At 34.8% G+C, this 26,706-nt stretch overlaps 2 protein-coding genes across 2 annotated transcripts; one reads left to right on the top strand and one right to left on the bottom strand.

The window, feature by feature from the left end:
• Positions 1–1,494: 1,494 nt before the first annotated feature.
• On the top strand, positions 1,495–26,706 carry LOC136809220 (dipeptidyl peptidase 9-like). The gene is made up of 17 exons (XM_067065733.1): positions 1,495–2,059; positions 2,279–2,552; positions 2,793–2,827; positions 2,967–3,125; positions 3,484–3,590; positions 6,392–6,557; positions 6,972–7,211; positions 8,082–8,152; positions 8,528–8,609; positions 9,027–9,150; positions 20,184–20,237; positions 20,469–20,566; positions 21,271–21,411; positions 21,616–21,768; positions 22,178–22,320; positions 24,345–24,456; positions 25,791–26,706. The coding sequence occupies exons 1-17, from the start codon at positions 1,526–1,528 to the stop codon at positions 25,893–25,895; spliced, it is 2,598 nt and encodes an 865-aa protein (XP_066921834.1). The 5' UTR covers positions 1,495–1,525; the 3' UTR covers positions 25,896–26,706.
• On the bottom strand, positions 15,439–16,439 carry LOC136809222 (uncharacterized). The gene is made up of 2 exons (XM_067065734.1): positions 16,368–16,439; positions 15,439–16,106 (listed from the first exon to the last, which is right to left on the bottom strand). Exon 2 carries the CDS (start codon positions 16,083–16,085, stop codon positions 15,516–15,518), a length of 570 nt encoding a protein of 189 aa, XP_066921835.1. The 5' UTR covers positions 16,086–16,106; positions 16,368–16,439; the 3' UTR covers positions 15,439–15,515.

The following is a 26,706-nucleotide window of genomic DNA, read 5'->3' as shown; positions in this document are numbered from 1 at the left end:
CTTGTTCAAATTATACCGTGAATGGACCTAAATTCGACAGCCTTGCCTAAATCCGACCCCCCAAATAACTGCTATGAAAAAAATTCTATGTTTAGAAACATTTCCTCTCCAAGTTGAACAATAAACTATTGCAAGGACTCTTGAAACAAAACATCTAACAAGATAACTATAATGTCAAGATGCCAATTAATGTGATCAAAAAAGTGTGAGTTGTAAAAATAATTACCTCTATTATTCTGAATCCGTTGCTCGTGTTTAAAACGTTAACAATTTATGTAATGAAAAATTATGTTTTGTATAAGAAGCAATTATTGTAATTTGGTTCAATTGGTTCAGTGTATCAAATCTCTCAGTTTAGTTGACACTTTGGTATCTTCATTGCGTCACAGCGAAAGGTTTGTTTTTATTTTAGTTTGTATCTTTGAAAGACCCCATCGGATTTAGGCAGGGCTGTCGGATTTAGGACCACTCACGGTAGAGGTTTGAATCAAGGAGACTCTACTTGTACTAGAGTTCCCAGTCACATATTCTTTTGGCTTCAATCCTAAATTGCTAAAAAGATTGACATGATACGCCCCTAAAACAAGTCTGGTTTAGCAGTCTTCGTTGCAGATGACACCCAAACCCACAAAAATTTGTCCCATTAAAGTAGACATTCATTATTTTATAAATCTAGGCATAAGTCTTGAAGAAGAAGCTTCCAATCAGTGCTGAAATATATTGGCAATTTTGGGTATTTTAACGTTTTTCAGAATTTAAAGCTTGGACGAGAATACACCTCATCGGAAATTCCACCTCCTCGCGTTGTTGCTATGCAACACTTTTTGGGAGGTAAACAAAGTGCGATATTGCGATTTTCAGGCAAAAAGCCTTACAAAACACCCAAAATATTGATGCCAAAAGAGCCTCCAAATCAACTGAAGAACCACCGAAGTTGTTGTTTTTCTCTTTCTTATAGCTTCTGCTAACATCTTGAAAGCTTTGTTTTGTTTGTTTTTTTCAAATTCACTGAAATGAGGTGTATTTTTAGGAACATATAAACAAGCCAGATATAAGCAAATGAGTTCTTGTTTTTACCGCCGCTACTCGCGCTACCATTTATGTTTACCTCCCAATTTCAACGGATCCATTTTAGCGCGAGTGTTTTTGTGGAATTTCCGATGAGGTGTATTGCAATTTCAGCATTTTCAGCAATTTCAGGTTTTTGTTTGATTTAGGAGGGGTTAAGTGGCTTCCAGGCTATGTTCTCAGCCATATTGGAACATCTTTGAGCTTTTAGATCCTGAGACCTTAAGGTTGTAAGTCCTAAATCTAATGTTAAAACTTAGAGTTAAATTTGATGCCGTTCAGTCTATGCTTAAACTCCTATATCAGGATTACGGGATTTAAAGTGCGGGCGGATTTTGTAAGATTGCGAAATTACCAGGACTGACTTGCGTTTTAAACTTTTGTGTGCTTATATTCAATATCAAAAATATATATATTAATTTTTTTTCAGCTTAATATTACAAAATAATTTCACAAGATGGATCAGAAAAGGACAGATCATAAACGGACAGATCATAAAAGGGCAGATCATAAAAAAACTTGGGCAGAAATAGACAAAGCAGTTTATAAGAGTCGTGTTGCACAATGTCAACTTGCTACCTTTGTTCCCTCAAATTTTACATTTTATAAGAGTCTTGTCATATTTTTGGGAGTTCCTCCTGGGGATTCCTCAAACGAGAATACCTTGATTTACGTTGACATTGAAAACGGTGCATGGGAAAATATGGATGTTGATTGTAAACAGGGTAGCAGTAAAAAATCTAACGATGGACTGGAAGCTCAATCATACACCACTTATCATTGGAACTTTTTACTTGATCCAGAAACAACACTTAGCTCATCAACCATGGGTTATTCTAAAGAGGAGGAGTTATTACGTGAACGTAAACGACTTGTTTCTCATGGTATCACGTCATATGATTTTGATCACAAAACAGGACGTTTATTGTTTCGATCTGGATCTGATATTTATACTGTTGATGTTGCTCCCATAACCACTGGTGCAACAAAGGTAGGGCAACCCTTATCTCTTAAGGGATATCTAACTTTTTCAGAATCAGAAACTCCTAAATAAAAAATAGCTGGTTACAGCTTTCACGCTTAATTAAAGTTTGTACTATTTTAAATGAAATTTTCCTTAGAAATACAAGCCACATTTAAATAAATTTTCCTTATTTTTAACATCTCTGGACAACTTTATGTAAACATAACGTGTCTTTTAAAATTTCAGTTTGCAGCCCCACGACTTGTTTCACCTAATATGCTTAGCAGTAAGATGGATTCCAAAATCTGTCCAAGCAATACAAACATTATTTCGTTTATTGAGAGTGGTGACATCTGGGTGTCTAACATCATCACAGGTCACGAGATGAGATTGACATTCGTGAGAAACGCTGGTCGTGATGACTCATATTCTGCCGGGGAGCCTAGCTATGTGACACAAGAGGAATTTGACAGGTTTACTGGCTATTGGTGGGAACCGTTCAAACAACAAGACATGGAAGGTTTGATAAGTCTTTGGATTATTTTAATACAATACCAATGCATATAGTATGATGAGGTATAATGCTCTAATAAAAAAGCCTCTGAATTGAGGAAATCTCGTTAACTTTATATCATTCAATATTATGATTCTCTATTTGAAAGAAATTACATTATAAATTCTCTATGTTTTTCCATAAAATATGTATTCTTTTTTAGTACATTTTTTTTGAAATATAAACAATATGAACTTTTTCTTTCAGGCTGTCTCGAAGTGCACAAAATCTTATACGAACTTGTAAGTTAATTTCTATCAATTTTGATGCTATCAATAAATATCACTTTTATCATTTGCCACCAAGCAAAATAAAATGATCTTGTAATTTGTTGTCATGAATCTTTGCAATTCTAATTCGATTTTTAACTGTATGCTTCAGGTTGACCAACATGCTGTAGAAGAACTCCACATTCCTGCAACGCCAGACAACAATTTCAGTTCATTCGTTGAAACATACAGATATCCAAAAGCAGGATCCATGAACGCAAAATCAACTCTTCGGCTAGTTCAATTCTGTATCAAAAGCTCAACAAACGAGGTGAATTATAAAGAACTTTTCAAATTGTAAATTGCGTGAGCTTAGAATTACTAAGACTGATTTCTCATTAGGTTAAGTTCTTCAAATCTATTTACTTTATTGGTAGAAAATTTGTAGGTGAAATAATTCGTTAGCAAAATTTGTTCATTGTAAAAATTTTTGTCACTCACTCACCGTCACTTTTTACCAATGAATAATTTTCTGCGCACAAATCTTTTACCATAGTAACGTTGGCTTCTTAGTTAAGAATTAAGACCAAATTGAAAGAAATTAACTGAGCAATATCCTCTTTAAAAATAGTAGCTTTTTTAGTAAAATTCCTTTTTCAACTTTTAAGATCTGTTTTTATTTTCTTCAGTTTTTGGACGGTTCAATAGTGGAATATGAACTGAGGAACGATTTGCAAGAACTTTTCCCATGGGCTGAATATATTGTTCGATGTGGCTGGATGCCTGATGGAAAACAGTAAGAATACCGTTTGATGTCATTGCACCTAAGAAAATCTGTAAGTGGGATCATTGATGTCTTGGATTTTTTTCTTTTCTAGATATGTTGTGGGGGTTCATGGGTGGAACAAAATTCCAAAATTTGAGCCTCAGAGCTCAAGCCGTTCCGCATTTTGAAGTTTCAAAAATTTTGTCTAAAATACAGACCGGTAATTTACAGACCAGAATTCTAAATTGCTATAACTCCTTATTGCTAAGTACAAATGACATGAAATTTTGCACAGATACACAAGACCATAAACATTTTCTAAAAACAAAAACAAAACAAAAAATTTTATTTCAAGATGGCGGATATTTGAAGCCGAAGTTTTGAACTGCTTGAAAATACCGGTTGGATTTGATTCTCAGTTACTCCCGGCCCGAGATTCAAATTGAATTTCTTTTTCAGATCCTGAAAGATCAATCCTTTAACTACCAAATATCAAAAATCTGTCGTGGAGAATTCATTTTTGGCTCAATAAATCAATTTTAAAGATGACCTATATTTTCCGAAAATTCCCTAGCAACGCCCTAGCAACAAGGCTTTAACAGGCTACTCCATGTACTGGTTGGCTCAAAAATTGGTTTTAATGATTGACAGTCCATTTCTCGACAGTCGTGATCATAGACTGATCAAATCATTAGAGGATATTCCTCTATATGCAAAAGATTATTCATAATTTTCACTGCCTGCGATGATATTAAGAGACATTTTTTTAAGAGTCTTCAGGGTGTGATACCTCATCCTCTTGGATTTTGATGAAATTTTGACCAAATGATCTATCACACAAGAAAACAAGACGCTGAAAATTTCACCTTGATATCTCACGTAGTTTTGAAGATACAGCGTCTCAAAGAAAGGCTACTAAGCGAAAATTGACCCCTAAATTTCATGAACTCTGGTGACTCCTCAAAATTTCTAAGTCCAAGTGTCGTTAATTAGCTTTAGACTGTCCAATATTTCTTGTCCAGAAGATTTAAACATCATTGTTTGCAGTATCTCATAAAATATCACCCTAGTAATGTTGCTTAGTTATTTAAGAATCAACAAGTAAGGCTGTTAGTGTACACTTAAATATAGAGATATTGGATAGTCTAAAAGTTAATCACAACACTTGGACTTAGAAATTTTGCGGTAAAGCGCAAATTATTGTCAAAGTAGGATTTCTGAAAGATTCTAAAAAGTTTTTGAATAGGAATTAAGTACTGTTAAACCCATTTAGTTGAAGTAACCTGCTTATATTTAAGAGTAATATTCACCAAACTGTGAAAGATTGAGGCTTTTCCTGAAAATATAGGCCCTGGAATGGTAGGAAAGGCCAGATGTCAATCTCACATTTTTTTACATATTCTGTACTTAAAAATAAAGAAAGAGTCATAAAATGTCATCTGTTGATGGAAATGACCTGAAATCTTTTACAGTTGTTCCCTTAATACCAATGATTAGTTGGCTAGAGAAGATCAACCAATATTTTGACAAAAATTAACCTTTAAAGCCCTTAAGTGGGCCTGATTTAGCATTTTAAGAGGGAAAAACAACGAAGCTAAGCAAATTTTCAATCGATCATATCTTCAAGAGACTTCAAAAACCCACTGAGATTTTTTGAGGCTATAAACTAGACCTACTAAGGAAGCCTTGCTGAAAGTTTCAAAAAAATTTGTTGTTGCCGCAAAAAGATATGCCATCTTGAATTTTGCTCCAGATCTGCCAAAATAGCAATTTTTTTGGCCATTTTTGACAGTTACGCAAATATGGAAATCCTGAAAATGTTGTTTTTGTGGCCAAAACCCACCAGTAAACCACTCCAGGTCAAAAGTTTGCTTTAAAAAAGTCTCAAGGACTATCAGCAGCCAGCTAAAAGTGCTTCGAAACCCAGATTACGCAGTCTGAAGCCCTCTGTATCCACTGTATATAAATCAGCTTTCTAATGTACTTGAATAAAAATTCATTGGCTTTCAAAATCTGCTCCTCACCAGAGTTCATGAAATTTAGGGGTCAATTTTCGCTTAGTGCCCTATCTTTGAGACGCTGTATCTTCAAAACTAAGTGAGATATATTCTCTTTCAGGATCTGAAAAAGAAATTCAATTTGGAATCTCGGGCCGGGAATAACTGAGAATCAAATCCAACCGGTATTTTCAAGCAGTTCAAAACTTCGGCTTCAAATATCCGCCATTTTGGAGAAAAAAATTTAATTTTTGTTTTTGTTTTTAGAAAATGTTTATGGTCTTGTGTATCTGTGCAAAATTTCATGTCATTTAGACTTACCAATAAAGAGTTATAGCAATTTGGAATTCTGGTCTGTAAATTACCGGTCTGTATTTTAGACAAAATTTTTGAAACTTCAAAATGCGATATCTCGGGAACGACTTGAGCTCTGAGGCTCAAATTTTGGAATTTTGTTCCACCCATGAACCCCCACAACATATCTAAAAAAGAAAAAAATCCAAGACATCAATGATCCCACTTTAGATGATTCAGGGATTTTCTTAGGTGCAATTGCTCTTAAAGCATTGTTCTTTACAATAGAAATTTGGACTTAAAATAAATTGAATAAATTTATGAATTTGCACTGTGAGATATAACTATTGTTTTTTATGTTTTTGGCAGAATCAGTCAAGAGGTTGAGATGATGGTTTAAAAATATCTAAAATTTCACCAAGGAAAAAAAAAAAGAAAAAAAAAAGATAACTACAAAAAAAGGCAAACAGATTGTGAGGTTTGATCCAAGACAATCAAATAATTCAATTTTACTTACCTCGTTTTCTTAAAACCTAACAGCATTTGGGTCAAAGTGTTGAATCGAGCACAGAATCACATGGCACTACTTCGGATACCATGTTCAGCTTTTCGTCCAATCACCATGAACAATATTGGTCCCTCAGATGTTGTGCGTCAACATAAGATTGATGTTCTCCTAGAAGAACATTCTGACTATTGGATCAATGTGAGAACTTTTCTGTTGTAACGGGTTTTATCATCCTGATTTGTTTTTTTTTCTTCAAGTGATATATACAGAGTTTCCATTTAACTTAAAACACAAAACAAAATTTTTGTTGGGTGAGGAGTAAAAAACCGACTAGCACAACATTAATCTAAAGACCAGTATTCCTTGAGGCAAGATGAAAATTGATTTTTGTTAGAGGATTAGGCAGACACTATTAAGAGTTATTTATTGAGCAGGCTCTGGATGAATGTTACACCTGTCACTTAGGCTACATAAAGCTTTAACGATTGTGCTCTTTTTTATACCATTTGGAGACCAATTTAAGGGGGAAAAGCCCCATTATAAAGATATATGGTTACACACAAAAGACGCTAAAGGGAAGAGACTTTAAAATCTTGTTTTTCGTTTTGACAGGTGACAGATATCTTATGGTTCTTACCAACACTTCGAGAAGAAAGGCTCTCCATCATCTTCATCTCTGAAGAATCACGCTTCAAACATTTGAATTTCGTTACCGTGACAACGGACTCGGATGACGGTTATTTTGGTATTAGCAATGAACATCAACCACTTAAAGAGTGTGTTATACGCCACTGTCAACTGGTGGAAAAGAAAGAACTGACTTCAGGTCAATGGGAAATCAAGGATGAGAAGGTAGACATTGACAACCATTTTTCAATACTTTATATTGATAAAGAATCAAAGAATGCGATGTGACTATCATCATACAGCCAATTCGATTGGCTTCAAAATATGTCATTTTTGCCCTGATTGCCAATTATTTTGCATTCGATTGACAAAAATTTGGCAAATGTGGCAAAATTTGAGTGCCATAAATGCCAAATAAAAAAGATGTGGTGAATCTGGCATTCTTGGCATTTTTGGAACTTACCTCCATACGTCTCCATACAAAACACTGTTCCCACGAGACCTGCGTTCTTTTCGCTCCAATTTTGCCACTTTTGCCAAAGATTTTGAAAAATAGAAGACCTTCCAATACTATAGCAAAACAATGCCGATCGGCAATTTGATTGGTTAAAAAAATCGCCCGCGCGTATAAACACTTCGCGCTCTACAAACGCCGACAGAAAACTGCTGACGAAGCATCACAAAACGGAAATCATAATGCCGGCGTAGCGATGTACAAATTTGCCATGAAGCTATGATCTTTTGACATTGAAATTGTGGATTTGGCAAAGTTGGTGAGTATGGCAAATTTGGAAGTCAATCGAATTGGCTGATAGAATCATGGAATGTTATATAATCACATTTATTGAGACGATTAACAACTCAAAAATACAGCACTTTGTCAGGATACCCAAAAATACTGAGTGTTGAGGCTTTCATAATGTTTCTGTTGCAGATTGTTTTTGGGTTGATTGAAATTCTTATGGTTTTAGGTTAATGAATGTAACTATAATGATAAGGAAATTGGAAGGCTTCGAAAAATATCTGTGGCAGGTGCTGTCTGATTAATAAGCAGTATCCTAGAATTAAGTACAAATCAGATCTTTTGTCTCGTAGATTTGGGTGGATGAGCGCAATGATTTGGTGTATTTTCTCGGAACAAAAGACACTCCATTGGAAAACCATTTGTAAGAAATCTTTTTTCTCGTTGGCCTCTACCATTTCGTCTCCCGTTAACAATAAAGAAATTTTGAAGTAATAGGCAAATGAATTGAAACATCTGCATTTTGTATATACCCGACAATTTTTGTGTAAGTGAAAGGCTTATTATGTAAGTCCCTGGTCAGTCCTTGGCCGGGTGGATTTAAGTACAAAAGTGAACTTACATTTCGAACCGTTTGTAAGAGGGTCTAACGCGAAAACAGATCCTCATAAATTTCCTACAATGATGAACTACAATGTCTTGCCTCTTAAATGTCATGTATTTGAGATTTTTTTCATTAAACATGTTATCATCTATCAGATGGATCAATAATTTTCTTGTTGTAATTTTTTTTATTAAGGTACTGCGTTTCACTACAAAAACCAAGACTCGTGCAACGCTTGACCAAGATGGGATATTCACATGCCGTCACACTAAATAAGGTAAGTTCACTATTTATATTCCCATCGAAAATACGATTGTGCAGTATGACCTAAATAAAAAAGGACAGAATTTCTTATATTAGTCACCATGTTAGGGCTTTACAAAAACGTGGTGTCAGGATTACGTTCGTTGTGTAGGATGTCAGTAGCCAAGATGTATCTAATGAGAGCTTTAAACAGATTAATGATCTGATCCGGCGGAGATTTCCACTTTCAATTCGGCATCTCTTCGTTTCTCTTCGTTTTAATGGGAAATAAGTGGCTTCTAGACCAAAAAAATCACTAAACTGTTGACACCTCTATTTATGACTGGCAACGCTTCGCTACTGCTAGGGTCGATATAACAAAGATCACCGAGCCTCCGTCCATATAGGGTATAAGAAATAGTTTATATGAATATATTCGTCATTTTCTTAGGATTGTTCGCACGCAGTAGTCGTTTCATCGTCAATCAGTTCCTTATCACAAGTCAACTTATGCCGCATATTGCAAAACCCTTCACCACACTTAAACGGCACTGGATGGCTTGAATCACCCAGAGGTATGTATGTCCAATTTTCAATGTCTTTATCTGTTAAACTTTGCATTTTAGTTGTCTGTTTGATAAAATGAAGAAACCAAAAAACGAAGACGGGGGTATCGTTCTGTAAAATTCCCTATTTCTTCAAGACATATGTTACTGCCTTTAAGCTCCATATGACATAAACAAACTCATATTTTTCTGTGTGTCCTGGAGATTTTCAAGAAACAGAACATGTTTGAGAACAGGTGAGAAGCGTAACCGTGAATCTTCTCATCAGGGGTTGAAATGACAATATTTTTATCTTATGGGTTGAAAATTTTTGTTACAGTTAGACTTTTTTTTATAAAAACCAGCACTCTCAGGTGCCTAATGAGCGGGGGTGAATTTGGAAAATTCTTACTAAATTTGTTAAACGGAGGGACCTAATTGGGGTTGGGGGTTTAAATCTGTACCTATAATCATCCCAAAAATAAGCTATAGTTATAGATTAAAACCTGGCTACTTAGAGCAAGATAAGGGACTCTTCTTTTGACATCTGAAAATATTTTTAAAGATTAGTAAACGAAGAGGGGGGTCCAAAAAGGTCCGGAGTACAAAAAATCTAAAAATTGATACTTAAACGGGGGCGGGGGCGGGTGGCGTTTATTAAGGACCAGAGAATTAATTTTTGATGAAGCAAGGCTGTTTTTGGACCGAGGTCCTTTAGTTTAACCGTCCATTTGTCTGTTACCAGCTTTTCTCGGGATTGCCCATTATTTTTTGCATACTGACTTGGTATTTTTTTCTGATTTTTTGCACAATGATGTAAAATGGTATTGTTTAAAATTAAATAGAGCCCGATTTTCGAAATAAAAGTGGCTGAAGCTATTTTTTTGGGAATTTTTTTTTTGACCGTAAAAATCGGATTTTCTTATTTAGGGAAATTCTCTTTTATCATTTTTAGAGAAAATTAGCATTTCTCGCGATTGACTTGGCATTTTTTCTGATTTTTTGCACAATTATGTGAAATTTTATGTCTAAAATCTGATGGAGCCTGATTTTCGAAAAAATAAATTTTGTTGGAAATTTGGGCTAAAAAGGGCCTAAAATGGGTTTTTTTGGACTTTATATGAAATTACTTCATTAGTTTTTTTTTGACTTTTTGTATAAAGACAGAGAGGAAGGTTCTCCAAGAAGTGGCTCAAGCAGTTTTTTGGACCTACCCCGGTGGGGTGAAGGTCCTATAAATTAACATGTGTTCGTTCGTCCGTTCGTCTGTTACCAACTTTTCTCAGGATTGAATCATAGGAATCTTTTGATTTTTGGTACAAAGGTGCAAAATGGTGTTGGCCAAAATGTGACGGAGCCCGATTTTCGAAAAAAAATTTTGGGGGTAAATTTGGGCCAAAAAACTGCTAAAAAACGGGTTTTTTGGACTTTGTGGGCTTACTTTTGAAAAATATGTGTGTTTAGACATGAAATTTTGGTTACTTGGCGTGTTTTTATAGAGAAACTGGCCAAATTCGATATTTTTTATAAGCACATTATCAATTACTTAGGTATTAGCTTTTCTCAAGATTGGCTCTTTCATTCTTTATGATTTTTTGGACAAAGATGCATAACTATAAACCCTCGAATGTGACGGAGCCCGATTTTCGAAAAAAAATGTTTTTGGGCAAATTTGGGCCAAAAAACGGCTAAAAAACGGGTTTTTTGGACTTTGTGAAAAATTGGATCATTGTTTTTTCTGATTTTTTGCATGAAAGTAGGTAAAAAATGGCTCAAGCAGATTTTGTTAAAAAAGAATTTTTCAACTCAAAAAAACGCATCTTTATCTATAAGATAGATATGCCCTCCGATGTATCGGAATGGGTCCTACCCACGGTGGAGTAGGAATCACAGCGCAAGCAGACATTGCAACCCTGCAGATGCGAGCTGCCGAGCCATGGTGTATACCACGACACTCGAACTACACGGGAGAACGGATGTCCTCGCAAGTGTAGAACCTCCTGAGTGTCACGGCACACCACAATGTCTGAAATATCTATCTATAAGAATCACTATTAATAAGCATACATCAATGTTCTTAGCCAAATTACTAAATTTTGATGCGATAGATGTTTTTTTTGCTCACGAAGTCTTGAATATGAAAGAATATTTCAAGAGTATGAAATTTTGGTTCTAAACGTTTTTTTATAAGAAACAAACGACTAATTTTAATAGATTGTCACTATTTGTGTTCTGAATGATTATATATGTGTTAAATGCATAACCAGGTAGGTCCATAAAAGTATCACTTGTTTCGGAAAACTTTTTTAAGCCGTAAAAATCGTATTTTCTTATTTGGGGAAATTCCCCTTTATCATATCATTTTTAGGGAAAATGAGCATTTCTCGCGATTGACATGGAATTTTTTCTGATTTTTTGCACAGTGATGTGACGATTTTCGTTAAAAAAATTGGGCCAAAAAGTGCATAAGAAAGGGGTTTTTTGGACTTTGTGTGAAATTTCCTTCCTTAGTTTTTCCTCTTATGATTTTTTTAAAGAAAAAGCTTTAGTCAAATTTGGTGCAAATTTTGGATTTGTGGAACTTGCTTCATTAGATTTTATGTTTAAAGAGATAGAGCTATCTTCACAGGAAAGAAAGGATTGTTTTTGTTTATGCCCAAAACTTAGCATGGTTCGATTTCCAAAAAAATCCTTTTATATGGGGCTGCTTTGCTCTAAAACATCGGAAACAGTGTGAAACAAACTTCATCATATTTTTCAAGCTTACACATCTCTATGTTATGCTGTTATCTTTTCTTTTTCGTTCGAACATTTTCATCTTCATTCAGCATGTCTCTGACTATCTATCTCAGGTAGGTCCATTCAGCATGTTGCTTTTTCCTCTTATCTGTTCTTATTTTCAAGGGAAAACCAAGTTTATTTAGGATTATTACCCTATTTTTACTAATTTGACCTCTATGTTGTAAAAGACAGCATTTCAACAAATTATCGAAACAATAGGGCACATTTCGTCTGTGATTGCTCTGTCTGGTGTCTAAAATTCATATTGCAGATCATTGACTCAGAAAGGATAGAGGTAAAACAGTGTTTACATTTAAATATCAGATTTTATTATTATATTATATTCTGTATTGGATTTCAAGCTAAGCAAACTCGTTAACGAAAAGATTGCGTTCTTATTGATGAATAATCAGATGTCTCGTGATAAAAATTTGTCTATTTTTCCATATTTTGAGATTTGAAATTTGAATTCCCGAAAAATTGTTTCTTGCTCTCATCTTGCGTTGCTATTCCTTTGTTTTCTTGTTAAAAGTTAAAATAAACCAGCCGAGGCTGGAAGGTCAGCCAAAAGAGCTAAGAGGGTCAAAGGGGTTAGAGGGTCAAAGGGATAATGTTGATGAGATAGATGCGAGCAAATGTTAGATCAGCGTTCGATACAATGGCAATTATCTGCCGGTTGAAAAGTCCAGGAACCTCGCTCGTTTGGGATGTTAGTTAATCTAGTGTAATTAAACTTTTTGTTCATTTTAGTCAGTTATAATACATTTTTTCTGTTGGGTGTAGACAATATCCATATCTGACCAAAGTGTTATACTACAAATAAATAAGAAAATTGCCAAAAAGTCAAACCCAAAATAAAGATACATGCCATAATTTTAGTGCAGAACCATTTTTAGTTTTCATTACATAGAAACTGTACTTTTTTTGTTTACTTGATAAAACCCCAATAACACTTTGTCGTAACGCTCTGCAGGAGGCTCCCCCCAGCGGACCCTCAATTCATGCAATCACGAAATTTTTTTTCGAAATTCACGCACTCACGCAAATTTTCCTCGAGTTTCACGCAATAACCTGATTTTTCAGAAATCGGAAAATTTTCTGGGAAACATTGGAAAATCGGGAAAACTGCACATAATCGGTGGAAAAAAGGGGAAATTCACGTATTCACGCAAAAAATAGCCCAGATTCACGAATTCTCGCAATCAAAAAGTACATTTTCACGTTCACGCAAGTTTTTTCAATTCACGCATTCACGCATTTTTTTTTCAATTTTCACGCATTCACGCAACCGAAAATACCCATTCACGGGGGGGGGGGGGGGGGGGGGCAGCTTCTTCTAAAAATTGTAACTGACTGCCATTAAGCTACAAACTTTAAGAAAACCGCAAACTCCTGAAAACATAGTTTTTGCCTATATAGAAATGGATCAGTTATAAATATCTTTTAGCTTGTTTCTCTTCTTAATTTTATTTTATTATTTAGTTTGTTTATGTGTTTGGAACTGCGGGTCGGTTTTAGATATTGCCTGAGGGAGACTGAGTGTTGGGTACCCGTAACACGTGTAAAGTCGCTTTGAACTGGTCACAAGTCCGGGACTTCAGGCATAGTTTTTGTTTTCTATTTATATATGTGTGTTGAGAGTTGTTATTTGGTGGTTTCGTGTTTCTCATTCTTTTAAATTGACCATCTCTCTTTTGTTTCAAAGTCCCAAATCTTTCTTATTGTATTTTTCATCTGATATTGGAATGATTTCAAAAAAATAATAATTCAAAAATAGTATAATCTTCAAAAATACAAAAACATTCTTTTCTTTTTAATTTAGATCTTTTTAAGCTGCTTATATATCAAATCTTTTCCTTTCCTTAAAATGACTGATATTACATCTTCAGTATATATATAACTTTGTGAGAAATATTTTTATCCTTCATAACTTTCTAAAGCAGGAACAATTTTAGTCTGTATACTTTACCAACTTCCAATATATAACACCTTGTCACAATATTCTCTGCAGCTCCTACCAGAAATTGTAACTGGTCGCCATTAACAATTTTAAGCTACAGTAGTCACAAACCGCACACTCTAGAAAAACACAATTTGCCAGAGAGTGGCCATGTTGTGTAACTTGATGGTATTGGTATATATATATACTTCATTAAAAAATCTAGAAACCATTTCTCATAACTTTCCGCAGTCCGCTTTCTGCAAGTCCGATAAAACATACCTTAAAGGAAGAAATTTTGGCGGAAAGAAAATTTGGCGGATTTAAATTCCCGCCAAATTAAACATTTTGAAAATATGATCTCTTTTAAGGTGTTTTTGCTATTTTTTTGCTGTTTTGACGCCATCTTAAGGTTAAATTTTTAAGCGACCGCCAAATTAAATTCCCGCCAAATTTAGTTTTTTCGTCCATCCTCCAAGTTAAATTCCCTCTGAAAAAACTTTTTTCGCCATCCGCCAAATTAAATTCCCGCCAAAATTTCTTCCTTTAAGGAATGTAAGTCAGAATGCATGCTGTAAAAACTGTTGTCACCATTCATTCCATATCAACCATTTAGTTGAAGCCAAAAACGTGCGCAAAGATCAGAAAAATCTACCGACCGAACGACCCACTTTTTGAAGTAGAAATGACGGGAACCAAACAATTTTTTGCGATACGCCTTATATAATATGACTGAAGCCACAACCTTGCCGATACACAGGACATTCCGGTGCAGTTTGTCAGGTGCGCAAATATATGGATAAATCACTGGACAAAAGTTCCGGTGTACTTTGTTTCCGAGAGAAAAATGTACCAGACAATCCGGTGTAGTCCGGTATGCACTTTTGAAAATTTAATGAAGAAAACACCCGACAAAAATAATGCCGGAATGTACGGTGTATTGGCAGGGTCGTCTGAAGCCAAACACGTCCAAGTCCAAAAAAAACAAGATTGCATCCAGTCTTTATCAAATTTAGACAGTAGCTGTACTTTTGTATGCTTTATCAAATTCCAATAGCATTATAACACCATCAACCCCCCCTCTAGAGGCAAACAAGAAAAATATGTTTTTATTGCAAAAACTACTGTACTGTAATAAAAAGCAACAATAAAAAGTATCAGAAAATTCAACATAAACAAAAACTTGAGCAAACGGCTTTAAACTTTCAAAAGATGTAGAAAAAGAATCCCCTTGATGAAAATCATGTGTTTGATTTGCCGAGTTAGAAAAATAAATGCCAGAAATTGAAGCTTGCAACAGATTCACACTGGAAATACTTTGGAACAACACTTTATCGACTTATCGCTTGAGCCGCCATCTTGAAACACCACATTATGATCTGTAAAAACAACACACGCTAAAAGTACCCAAAAAGTTAACCCGATCGGAAGAAAGTTTAGAAATCAAAGTGAGATCGGGAAATCGGTTTTAAATGTTCCAAAATTTTGATCCAGAGCTTCACCAGCGGGAAAAAAATCGCGGAACCGATTTGAAGGGTCACCGAGGCTGACCAAAAATGGCAAAAATATTTTAAAGGTCAGTCTCAATGGGAAGTATCTAAAAGCAAAAATATCAGACTATCTGATTATCCTTCTAAGATATATAAATATTAAATGACAATTGATTAACGAAATTTTAGAGATGTTTACTTTTGTCAACCTTCATAAGAGGTGGTTTATAAGCATCTTTGTTGTTCTTATACACTGTTGGTGGCTGAAAAACTTGGTTGCCATGGTGTTTAGCCATCAAATACTCGATCATGGATGGTACATCATTATTCGATTTTCTTAACATTTCACGTAAGCTTTCTTCAGATTCCCCTTGTACAACGTCTCCATACACTTTTAATCGTTTGACCAAATTTGTCAACTTCGCATCATCCTCACGAACATCAGAACCATCCTTCTGATCGAAATTCTCAATTATTTGTTGGCAATGCTCCTCAGTATATTTCTTATGTTTGGCTTTACTTGCATTTGCAAGCAATTTGGCGATAGTAGAAACCATACCTTTGCCATGGACCACACCCTCGTGGTATCCCTCGAAAACGTCATCGCCCTTCCCCAAACAGTATTTGGTCAAAATATCGCAATTGCACAACTCTATGTAGTAACCATCTGGATCTCTGAAGAAGAATTGACGAACGATCCCTTTTTCATAATCTCCTTTGGGTACGGAAACGTTTGTTTCAAATGGCACTCCCATATTTTCCAATTTCACCAGCACCTACAATGAAGTAAACATTGATAACTTTTTTATCAAATTCACGTACTTGACAACCTTTGATGAGCTTTCAGCGGCGCTTATAAAAGTAGGCATAAACTATAGCCTCGCTCGAAATTACTCGAAAAACGAAGTTGAAAATTTAATCCTCCTGTTTTTTAAATGTCACGACGGTTCAAATTGTTTGCTTTTATGAACCAAATTTTATTTTAAAATGCTTCTATCAATCGATTATCGCCTAAAGTTTTATTTTCAATTTTTTACCTGCTCTATGTTGTTGCTTTCCAATGAAATATGACTGACGATCAAATCTTTGCCAGATGGAACTACAGGCTGACCCAGAATGAGTCTCTAGTTCAAATAGTTCAATATTGCCCATGGTAAGCCAAGCTCCATGACGGTCGAAATTGGGTCGTTTGATTTGTTGAAGGCCAAGAATGTCAGTATAGAATCCGAGAGATCGCCCGATGTCGCTGACTGTCAGCGCGATGTGATTAGCCTTGTGTATCAAATCACCTGAATGTTACAAAACAATGAGAAAAGTTCACACAAGATGTAGAAAACTTATATGAAAATTGATAAAGTGGAGTCTCCATTACTCGAACCGCAAATTTGTTCGAGTTAAGGGAATTTCGAAGTTTAGAAGGCATTGCTAACTGAAGGGATGAGAAAACTTGTTCGATTTGAGGAGATATTCGTGTTAAAGAGGTTTGAGTTAAAGAGACTCGCTGTTTATCAAATTAACAACAACTAAAAACTTGAATAATTGTTATCAACCAACAAAAAATACATTGGAGGATCAACTCGAGTAGCGGTGACAACCCTTTCCCTATATAATTTGGTTGGGTTTCTTCTACTTTTTATTGAAGAACATTGAGAAGTTGTAAAGGAGGCTTTATGGCTGAAAAACAGGGCAAAAAAGGTGCTTTGAAAAACTTTTTCACTAAAATCAACTATCGTAGAATGGATTGTTACCGTAAATTTTCTAATTTAACGCGTGGCAATAAATAATTATTCTGGACGCTACTTGTGAACAAATAAAGAAGAATTAATTACGAAATTCAATAATTAGGGGAAAATTAAACTGATCGCGCTAAATTCGAGGTAAAGATCTTTATTTGAGTCAGGGTTGTACTATATATATTACATAGTGTACCATATACTTTCGAACTCTACGAGTGTTTTTCTTCTGTTTCTTTAAAGTTCTTGCCTCAATTTCCTTTATTCTTTCTTGGCAACCCTCTAAGTTTTCATGTCTAAGGCTTGACCACGCGTGATAATTAGTAAAATTAATTAGGCAAAATTTCGGCTACGCTTTAAAAATTAGAGTAAGAATAATTACGATTTTTTGCTAAAAACAGGGTACGCGTTAAATCAGAGTACGCGTTAAATCAGAGTACGCGTTAAATTAGAAAATTTACGATACCCAAAATCTAGGACTAGGTAGACATTCTTTTAGCTGGAAAGTGTGCCATTGTTAAATAGCAAATCCTATCCAAGTCACTTGACAATACAATGTAATTTTAGCGCTTGATCAATCAGAAGCTTTGCGGATTTTCGAAAACAATAGCAACAATATTTTTTTGTCATATTCACTTTTTTTTGCTTGAAAAAGGCTTTCCATCTAGCCCTTCGGGCTTTACAGAAATCTGTGGTTGTTCTAGGTGGAAAATTTTCGAACGATTTTTTAGTGAGGGACACGTGTCACACATCCAAGTCAAACAAACTTACCGAGTCCTCTCCTTGGTACTGAATCGTCCCAATGTAATTCCATCACTTCACTTTGTGTCTTGCTTCTCTCGATATATTTGTGATGTTTAGCTATATTGAAAGTTATGGAGTGATGTCCTTGGAACTTTTGAATCAGATTGCGATTTTGTTCTCGTCAAGTATGCTTAGCGACTAAAATATAATGATGGGAAAGTCATTTTTACATTAAGGTTGTATATGAGTTTTTTCAAAGGATTTCTTTTGTGGTCACAATTTCTTAGCAACATAAAGATTGGTTTTATTGATTTTTAAGAGATTTAAAGATTTTTAGCAAATACAGGATCGGTCGAGTCCATTGATATCAAAAACCCGAAGGGTTAGGTTTGAAACTCTTAGATTATTTCCCATCCAAGCTTTTTCTTGCTTGAGAAAGGTTAATGATTCCTTTCTAGCTCCTTCGGGGTTTTAAACTCAATGGTCGGACCAATAAAAGCTTTAAATGGTAACTTTACACCGTTGAAATAGTTGATTTATAGAACTTGAAAGTAGTAGAATTTTTTTTGCAATTTTGAAGAAAATGCTTAAATATGAGTCATTATCTATAATGAGTTATTCGTTCGGACTATTGTTCGGACTATTGTTCGGCACCTAAAAGGTTCTGCGCAACCTTTTGGAGTTAGGTGCCTCAAGGAGTCAATATTTGCAGATCTATCTTTTTTCTAATGCTTGTCTTGACTAACTTTCTTTCTAGCCTTCTATCAACTATGATTGTGGTCACATTTTTTTATTAGAACGTTTAAATTTGAGCTGAGCCTTGATGTGCTTATCTTTTTGACAATTTTGAGCCTAAAATGTTCTTATTAGCGTTCTTTAAATTGATTCACTAAAATATACAATATTACCTTGGGTTATAAAGACTGGCCCTCAAGTCGAACAAATTTGCTTTAATTTAAAGTTGAGAATTAAAAGAATTACCCTAATACCGAAAGTTGCAAATTTAAAGAAATACTGCAACTGTGAAAGTTTCTTCGAGTTTCTTTTAAATTCAGATAATTTTTAGCGAATTCGGCTGATCTTTTCAAAATTCTTAGACTGGTCATGTTCTTACAATGTTTAAAGCCTTAACTTTGATATTAGACTATAACTTTCATAAGAACTGTATCCTAGGATTTGATTTTGTAATTTTGCTAAAGATATTAAGTATTTTTAAATACGAACAAGAACAACTCCACCTCCAGCGCCGCGCGAGCACAATTTTTCTATAAATTCTGTTTTGTTAGCATAAAAGGCGCAATTTCCTTCTATATTATAAAAATCGATATCTTTATGGGCACAGTCTTTGTGTTATGAGTCTTTGTGGGCACACCCGATTTTTTGGATATTTCACAAAACTGGTGAAAATCAAAACATGCTAAGAATATATTTTTTTGGCTTGAAACTCAAAACAGTTTTGGATGTTCTTATCAAAAAAACGTGTTGGAACTGTGTGATTCCGTGCACAAAGTTGAATTGAAATAGATTGACTTATTTAAACTTAAGTTGACTAAATTGAATCCTCCATGTTGGCGTCCACGCGCAACGCTTCTTATAGCTTGTCTGATTCTGATTCTGATTCTGATTTGACATGAAAGTGGAGTGAAAAAATTGACAAATTATTGTTTCAAATTGAAACACTAAACTAATTTATTTTTTTGTCTTCGAAACAAAAGTAATTTTATTTATTTCCTTATTCTCCAAAATAAAAGACTGATAAGGCCTTAAAGAATCAGAAAGGGAGTAAAAAAATAATAGACACAATGTATAACGCGAGACAGCTTCCACATTTTATTGTGTTAGTCAAGGGTCGAACCAAAAGGTTGGCTTTCTCTAAAATAGTACAATTATTTTCTCTAGGTACAAAAATTAAACAAACAGGGAAAAGCTAAACTAAATAAATAATCAAAAAATACGTCCGTCTTGGTCTCATTACTTTTATCTCTGCTGAAAACACCATGAAAAGATAAAAATTATTTTATCATGACGCAAATTTTGTATCATTTCTTTTATCTAACCATAGTCTAGCAAGCTAGACGACTGATTCAGACCAAGAAAGTTTCAGACATAGTAGAAATACTAAAGCAAAAAGTAATGGAGGGAACAAATTTAGTTTATACAAACTAAATCCCGTACAATAATCGTATTGTCATATAACGCATATATTATATAAACATTATAAACGACTCCAGTCTAATACGAGACCCTCTTTAGAGGGTGTCGCTTTTTTCGATACTTTATATAGCCTTTTTAAAGAAACCTGGGTTCTTTTGGATCTTTTTAGTGTACAAAAACACGAAACTAGTCTTGTATTTTCATCTCATTATCATTTTTTAGAATTTCCAAAAGGATATGTACCTCCAGAAATCTTCAGCTATGTCAATTCTGCAGGTAATTCGTACTATGTTCCTCTAATAAAAATCCACCACTTCAAGTCGAATGGCACTTCTTTAATTGCTACATAACTTTAATGGATATATAATTACGTAGGGATTAAGTTCGTGGATTCCGCAAATAGGTGCTCGGCGCGATGATTAATTCTTCAATGTTTATTGAATCCCCAAATGATCATCTTTCAAAGTATTAACCTTTTTAACGGGCTGTTTATTTTTCTTTTCACAGGAAAACAGATCTACGGGATGTTATTTAAACCGTTGAAATGCGTGCCCGGTGAAAAATATCCAACTTTACTCTACGTCTACGGTGGCCCTGGCGTGCAGGTAACACACCACTAGTTTTTAATGACTCCCTTACAATACTAATTGCATATATGTAATACAATATGGCTCAAAATAGATTATTTTTTAGGTCCGCCCTGATATTGGCAGGGTTAATTTGCTTCTCCCGTACCCCTATACTTATCTTATTGACATAGCATATTAAACCCAGGTGTTAATGAGGGCCAGAATAAATTCCACTATGAGACTAGACTAGAGTCTACTCCTGGCTGAACTTTGCTTTCTAATAACTTTTGATGACGCTGAGTCCAGTGAAGTAGACTAGGAGCATTTGACGAGGTTGCCATTTTGAAAAAAAAACGTTTAAAATCCAAATGACAAAAAAGTTACTTGAAGTCGAAAAATATAATTAAGAATGAAAAACAATCATCTATAACAGATTTTGAATCCGTTAATTTCAGATAAAAACATTGCTTCATTCTTTTTTTACCTGGCAAAAACAACGAAAATTTACAGTCCGCCTAAGCAAAAGCATATTACCATATACCTTATCGGGGAAAACTTCGTCGGGGAAAATTTTCGTCACTTGGCCAAAATTTCGTCACTTTTCCCCGACGAAGTTTTCCCCGATAAGGTCCTACCGGGCCACTTTATCGCGCTATCCAGTCTATAAAAAAGTATTTAGTGGACCCTGGGCTACTATGAGACAAATCTCTGATATATAAACTTTGTTTCTCTCGTTTTAGTTGGTCAGTAATTCTCAGTACTCAGTTCGTCGAGTGAACCTTTATGCGTTGGCAACCCTGGGTTACGCAGTTGTTTTCATTGATACAATGGGCTCTTCCAATCGTGGTGTCCAATTCGAAGCAGCAATTCAAAATAAAATGGTATATCTAAATAATGCTACTGTTTTTTGTTTTCTTTTTTAGAAAGCTGGATCGCGCTTAGAACTTTGTGCAATACTAAGGCTTTAATCGACCTCATTTGTTTTGGCTGCAATTTCAAGCGACTATTAGTTAACATAATAGTAAGATTATAATAGATAAAAAGTTGAACAAGATTAACAGAAATTCCTTTTTTTATTGATGTAGGGCACAGTTGAAATTGACCAACAGATCGAAGGACTCCGATACATTTCAGAACAATCAGGCATCATTGATACCAACAAACTGATCATCCATGGATGGTCCTATGGGGGCTATCTAGCGCTGATGGGTCTTTGCCAAAGACCTGATGTTTTCAAGGTAAAGTGCGTCTTCGCCAATTTTCTTTACAAAAAGTTATATTCTTACCTGGAGTTTCGCGGATACAGGGATGGTTTCTTTCTCCTTTTTTGCGCAAAATAGCAGTTTTCCCCCTAGAAGAGGAAGAATTATAATGTATATTTTTCTTGTTTGTCAGCTTGTAGGATTCTTTCGTAATACAGCTGACGCTCTCTAATTCGACATTCTACTATTCGATACGCTCCATTACTCGATAGTATTGGAGTCAATGTCAACAAGAAACTCTCATAAGCGATACGCTCCCTTATTCGATGAAAATCTACTTTCCCTTGAAAATCGAAGAACATCAAATTTAGACGATAATATTTTCCAGGATACCGATTTTTTACATCGAACAGATCAAATTGTATTCAATCAAATTTGTTTTCAGATGGCGGTGGCAGGAGCACCAGTCACTTGTTGGGAATTATATGACACCGCATACACTGAACGTTATATGAGTCTGCCTTGTCAAAATAAAGAAGCATATCGCAGAGGATCTGTTTTAACGTATTCCAAAAATTTCCCAAGCGAGTAAGCCAATCCTTTACACAAAGTTTCTGTTTTAATCTTTATGAGTTTTTCTTGCACGTCCATATTTTTATCTTTTTTTTTTTCATAGAAGATGAAATCGCTACTTTTAATGTTTTTTTTCAATTCGAACAGTTTTGAAAAATTTTCAAATCAGAAAAATTGAAGAAAGTTGATAATTTCTAAATAAATTTATCGGCCCTGTAAATATTCATCTTGGAAGTTTATCGTGGCTTGGCGTAGTCAAACGTAGATCTCTTATAATGTCGATTTAATGAATCTTCTTTTCGTTTCTATTAAAACATGAGCAATTAAAAAATCAAATTTTTATTTCGATAAAAATAGTCCATTTATTGTTAATTTCGCATAGCGAAAGTATTGCGATAGGCTTTCGCGGCGATGTGGAATAAAATTTAGAAAACGAAAGTAGTTGGAAACTTCCAAAACATTCTCAAATATTCTAAAGATGGACTCACTCGCTAAGAAATTTAGCGTTTTGTTTAATATTTCCAGTCCGCAAGTGCTAGGTAGGCGTAACTAAGCAATCACTACACATACAGCAACAACACAACAGATATGATCTTCATTTTTACAGATAGAAATAGGTGTTGATATTTGGTTAAGTTGTGTTGCAAAAGGTCTATTGAAGTCAATCAATCAAGACGATCTAACCCAATGGAAAAGCAAAATCGATTCGAGCTCAATCGAAGACAATTTTCAAAATTAGAAATTGAGGAAACAGACTGATGCATATTTAGTTAGGAAAAATGTGCATTTAATATTTTCTTGACATTATTTTGATGCTGAAGTTTTTAGACATACAGATTAGGAAAAGGTCTGTTGTTGAAGTTTATCAAATTCTTACTGGAAAAATTTGAATCAACTTTGATTGAATACTGTACAATGGATGAGTTTTGATTGATCAGATATATAACTCAAAAGACAGACTGTTTTATAAAGTACCAGATTCCTACTCAAAACAATTGATTCATTTTTCAATCGATGGCACATCGATAACAAATCAATTGACCGTATATCGATTGGTTTCAATAACGGATAGGTAATCGATAATGTAATTTTAGCTATTACATTAAGGAAGGCTCCATTACATTGGTTGATCGATAATTCAAAGATTGACTCTAAGATGATTGATAGATCGATTGTTTAACGGTTGCAAGTTCAATAGATCATTCAAATGCAATCAATGATCAACACTCAAGATTTCCAAATAGGCTATTGGAAATTGGAACGAATTTATTGGTCATCAATTAAAACATGTATCAAGCGGGTCAGCCTGGTTTATAAGAAATGGAAGTCAATCAAATTTGATCAACCTGCTCAAAATCGATTACCATATCCTTAACTTAATACCCACTCTTAAACTTCAATACTCAATGCAAAAAAAATAAACTCCTGATGCTTTATAAAAGTCTACAAAGATCCAGACTCGAATAATTTCACATTTTTGTCTTCTCTCATGTGCTCTTAGAGTAATTTTTTCGCCTTGTTTTTCTAAGGGTAACTTTATATTCTCTGTTTGGGCCAGTTTTCTCAGGTCCGACCTGATATTCTCCAACCCTTAGTACTCCCGGTTATTTAATATGATTATTTTATCTATGAATAATCGAGCACTATGCGAAATTTCCTACTCTGGATCGTCTTGTTCGACTTGTTTCTTACATTTTTTGATCGATTTTAAAATGCGAAAAACATAAAAATGTCTCGTGCGACATCACGATCGGGAAGCGAGAGTGACTAACCGTCTTTCTGTGAATAGACCTTTTCATGAATTATTTTGATTGCAACTACTCCCTCGCTTCAAAATCATTACTAAGGTGATTATATCCCTTAAGTCTTGGAGAAATAGAGTAAACTTTTTCTGAAATCCTCTGGGAATCAATTGCCACATCAATATTTTGAAAATGAGGTATGCGTTGCTTGTGACGTAATTTATGAAAAGGTCTATCCCGGGAAAAAGTATATATTCTCTTATCTCGGGTATATCATTGAATTTTTTTTATTTTCAGGCCAAACCGTTTATTGATTGTTCATGGGTTGGTTGACGAGAATGTTCATTTCAGTCATACAAGCGCTCTCATCAGTCAGCTAGTCAAAGATGGAAAACCTTATCAACTACAGGTAATATATTTGTACTGTTTTCGAAAATAGATTTTCTAGACACTTTGTTGGGAACATTGATGTCTTGTAATTTGGATATCTTCTCTACGAAATGTAAGATAGTTCACCTAAGGAATAGTGGGGTCGTTCAGCATATTTACGGGAAAACAATATGATCTAGCTGAAACTTTCTCCAGACCTTCTCTATAGGATGGTTATACCTCAGGAAAAATTCCCCTAAAATCCCACTGGTGGAACATCCCTTTTTTGGGACATTTCTTTTTTCCCCAGGCAAAATCCTAAGGGCGAGATTTTTTGAACATTTCAAACTTATTTCCAGACAATATCGTGTATACCATTCGAAAGCTCTCGAAAAACTATATAGAAGACTTTTAAACGGTTATAGCAGATTTCCCTACCTAACTCGAGATATTTCATGCGCAAGTTCCACTTTTCGCCACACTTTGGTCAAAATTGACCATAAATAGCATCTTCTGCGTGAATTATCTTGAGTTAGGTAGGGAAATCTGCTATAACCGTTTAAAAGTCTTCTATATAGTTTTTCGAGAGCTTTCGAATGGTATACACGATATTGTCTGGAAATAAGTTTGAAATGTTCAAAAAATCTCGCCCTTAGGATTTTGCCTGGGGAAAATAGAAATGTCCCAAAAAAGGGATGTTCCACCAGTGGGATTTTAGGGGAATTTTTCCTGAGGTATAAGCATCCTATAGAGAAGGTCTGGAGAAAGTTTCAGCTAGATCTTATTTTTTTCCTACAAACAGCCTGTATTTTTGTAACACGACCACACTAGAAGGGGTTTTATTAAAGGGAAAAATAGATGTAGGTTTAAGCTCCATGTTTCGTCGGGTTAGGGAAGGCATAGCTCTCCATAATTTCTTTACCGTTATGGCTGAACTCTTTTTGGTAATGTATATTTCTTGAAAGCAACTACACCTTTAAATACAATATATTCTCTAATGAGCCGAGTAAAAGTTGAGTGTAAGAGCTTTTTCGAAGTGACCACATGGTACCTTAAGGGAAGAAATTTTCGCGGAATTTAACTTCGCGGTTATTTTACAAATCCACGGAATTAAATTCCGCGAAACACGAATATTGTCGGGTTTTTAAAAAAATCACCTCTAAAATTGGTCTCTTTAGGGCAGATTATGCCATATTGTAAACGAAAAGTTCTCTCGACTGCAAAATTAAATTCCATGAAAATTTCCTCCTGTGAATTTTTTCCCCTTAACCCAAAGGTATATTTATTTATCGGGGGAAACTGACCTATTAGCTGTTATAAGGATGTCCGTTAACCAGAAATTTTACCTTTTCATGTTATGGTATTACTTTCCAGGTTTATCCTACTGAACGTCACGGTATACGCAACTCAGCCGCTGCAAGACACTACGAAGTGTACGTTCTCTGGTTCATACAACAGTATTTGAACAGTATCACGTGAAGCAGCTCTTTGCAATCTGATTGGTTGGTCGTTGAAAGGTGAAATATGGTAACTAAATGAAGTAAATGAGGATGATAACGGACAGTGGTGGTGGTCATGTGACTAGTGACGTCATACAAAGTTATCTCCTATCGAAATAACTTTAACACTGTGGATTCCGCGTTGATTTTGATGAGGATTGATAAAATCTATAGATCAACGTAATGAATATTGGTGACCTTGAAAGTCCTTACCCTCAAAAAAAATATGTTGCACTGTGATGATTATAAAGGATTACGAAGAAGTATTTGTTTTAAAATATCAAAGAACTTGAAATTAGGCGAAAATAAAAAATGTAGTGTTCTTCATGCGGCCGGCCTGAAATTAACTATTTTTGCTATTTTTTATAACTTAAGATCATTGAAATAGAACTTTAAAGATAACTTTTATGTACGAAGTATGAAGTAGGCCCTGAATACTAATGTATCAACTACTAACGAAGTCTGCGGCCGGGTCAGAAAACTTTTTTTTTTCCCCGGCCGGTTTCCGGAAACACTACATTTTTTTATATTCGCCTTACCTCATTGTTTTTTCAAAGACACTTATGTTGGTGGAGAAATACTAAAATTGGAATAAAGTAATCGCCACTTCCGATATTTGGGTGGTTTGTACCAAACACAGAATCACATAATGGTTATAAATAAGGATCAAAAGACAGAACAGACTGAGTATTAATTAGAGCGAACAGTTTTGTTGTGCTCCTGGAAAACAATTACTGAACAGATTGATCGATAGACTTGATATGGTCAAGTATATATTCCAGCTCATTTAA

Source organism: Clytia hemisphaerica, unplaced genomic scaffold, assembly GCF_902728285.1.
Source record: "Clytia hemisphaerica strain Z4C2 unplaced genomic scaffold, Clytia hemisphaerica genome assembly, whole genome shotgun sequence".
Classification (NCBI taxonomy): Eukaryota; Metazoa; Cnidaria; class Hydrozoa; order Leptothecata; family Clytiidae; genus Clytia; species Clytia hemisphaerica.
This window is presented reverse-complemented; position numbering and strand designations above follow the sequence as displayed.

What these genes read in the sequence shown, in the direction of transcription:
- LOC136809220 (XM_067065733.1), top strand. Translation starts at nt 1,526, where the DNA reads ATGGATCAGAAAAGGACAGATCATAAACGGACAGATCATAAAAGGGCA. An exon ending in CAGCAATTCAAAATAAAATG is followed by an intron (nt 21,412 to 21,615) that starts GTATATCTAAAT and finishes TTATTGATGTAG; the next exon opens with GGCACAGTTGAAATTGACCA. An exon ending in AAAGACCTGATGTTTTCAAG is followed by an intron (nt 21,769 to 22,177) that starts GTAAAGTGCGTC and finishes ATTTGTTTTCAG; the next exon opens with ATGGCGGTGGCAGGAGCACC.
- LOC136809222 (XM_067065734.1), bottom strand. Translation starts at nt 16,085, where the DNA reads ATGGGAGTGCCATTTGAAACAAACGTTTCCGTACCCAAAGGAGATTAT.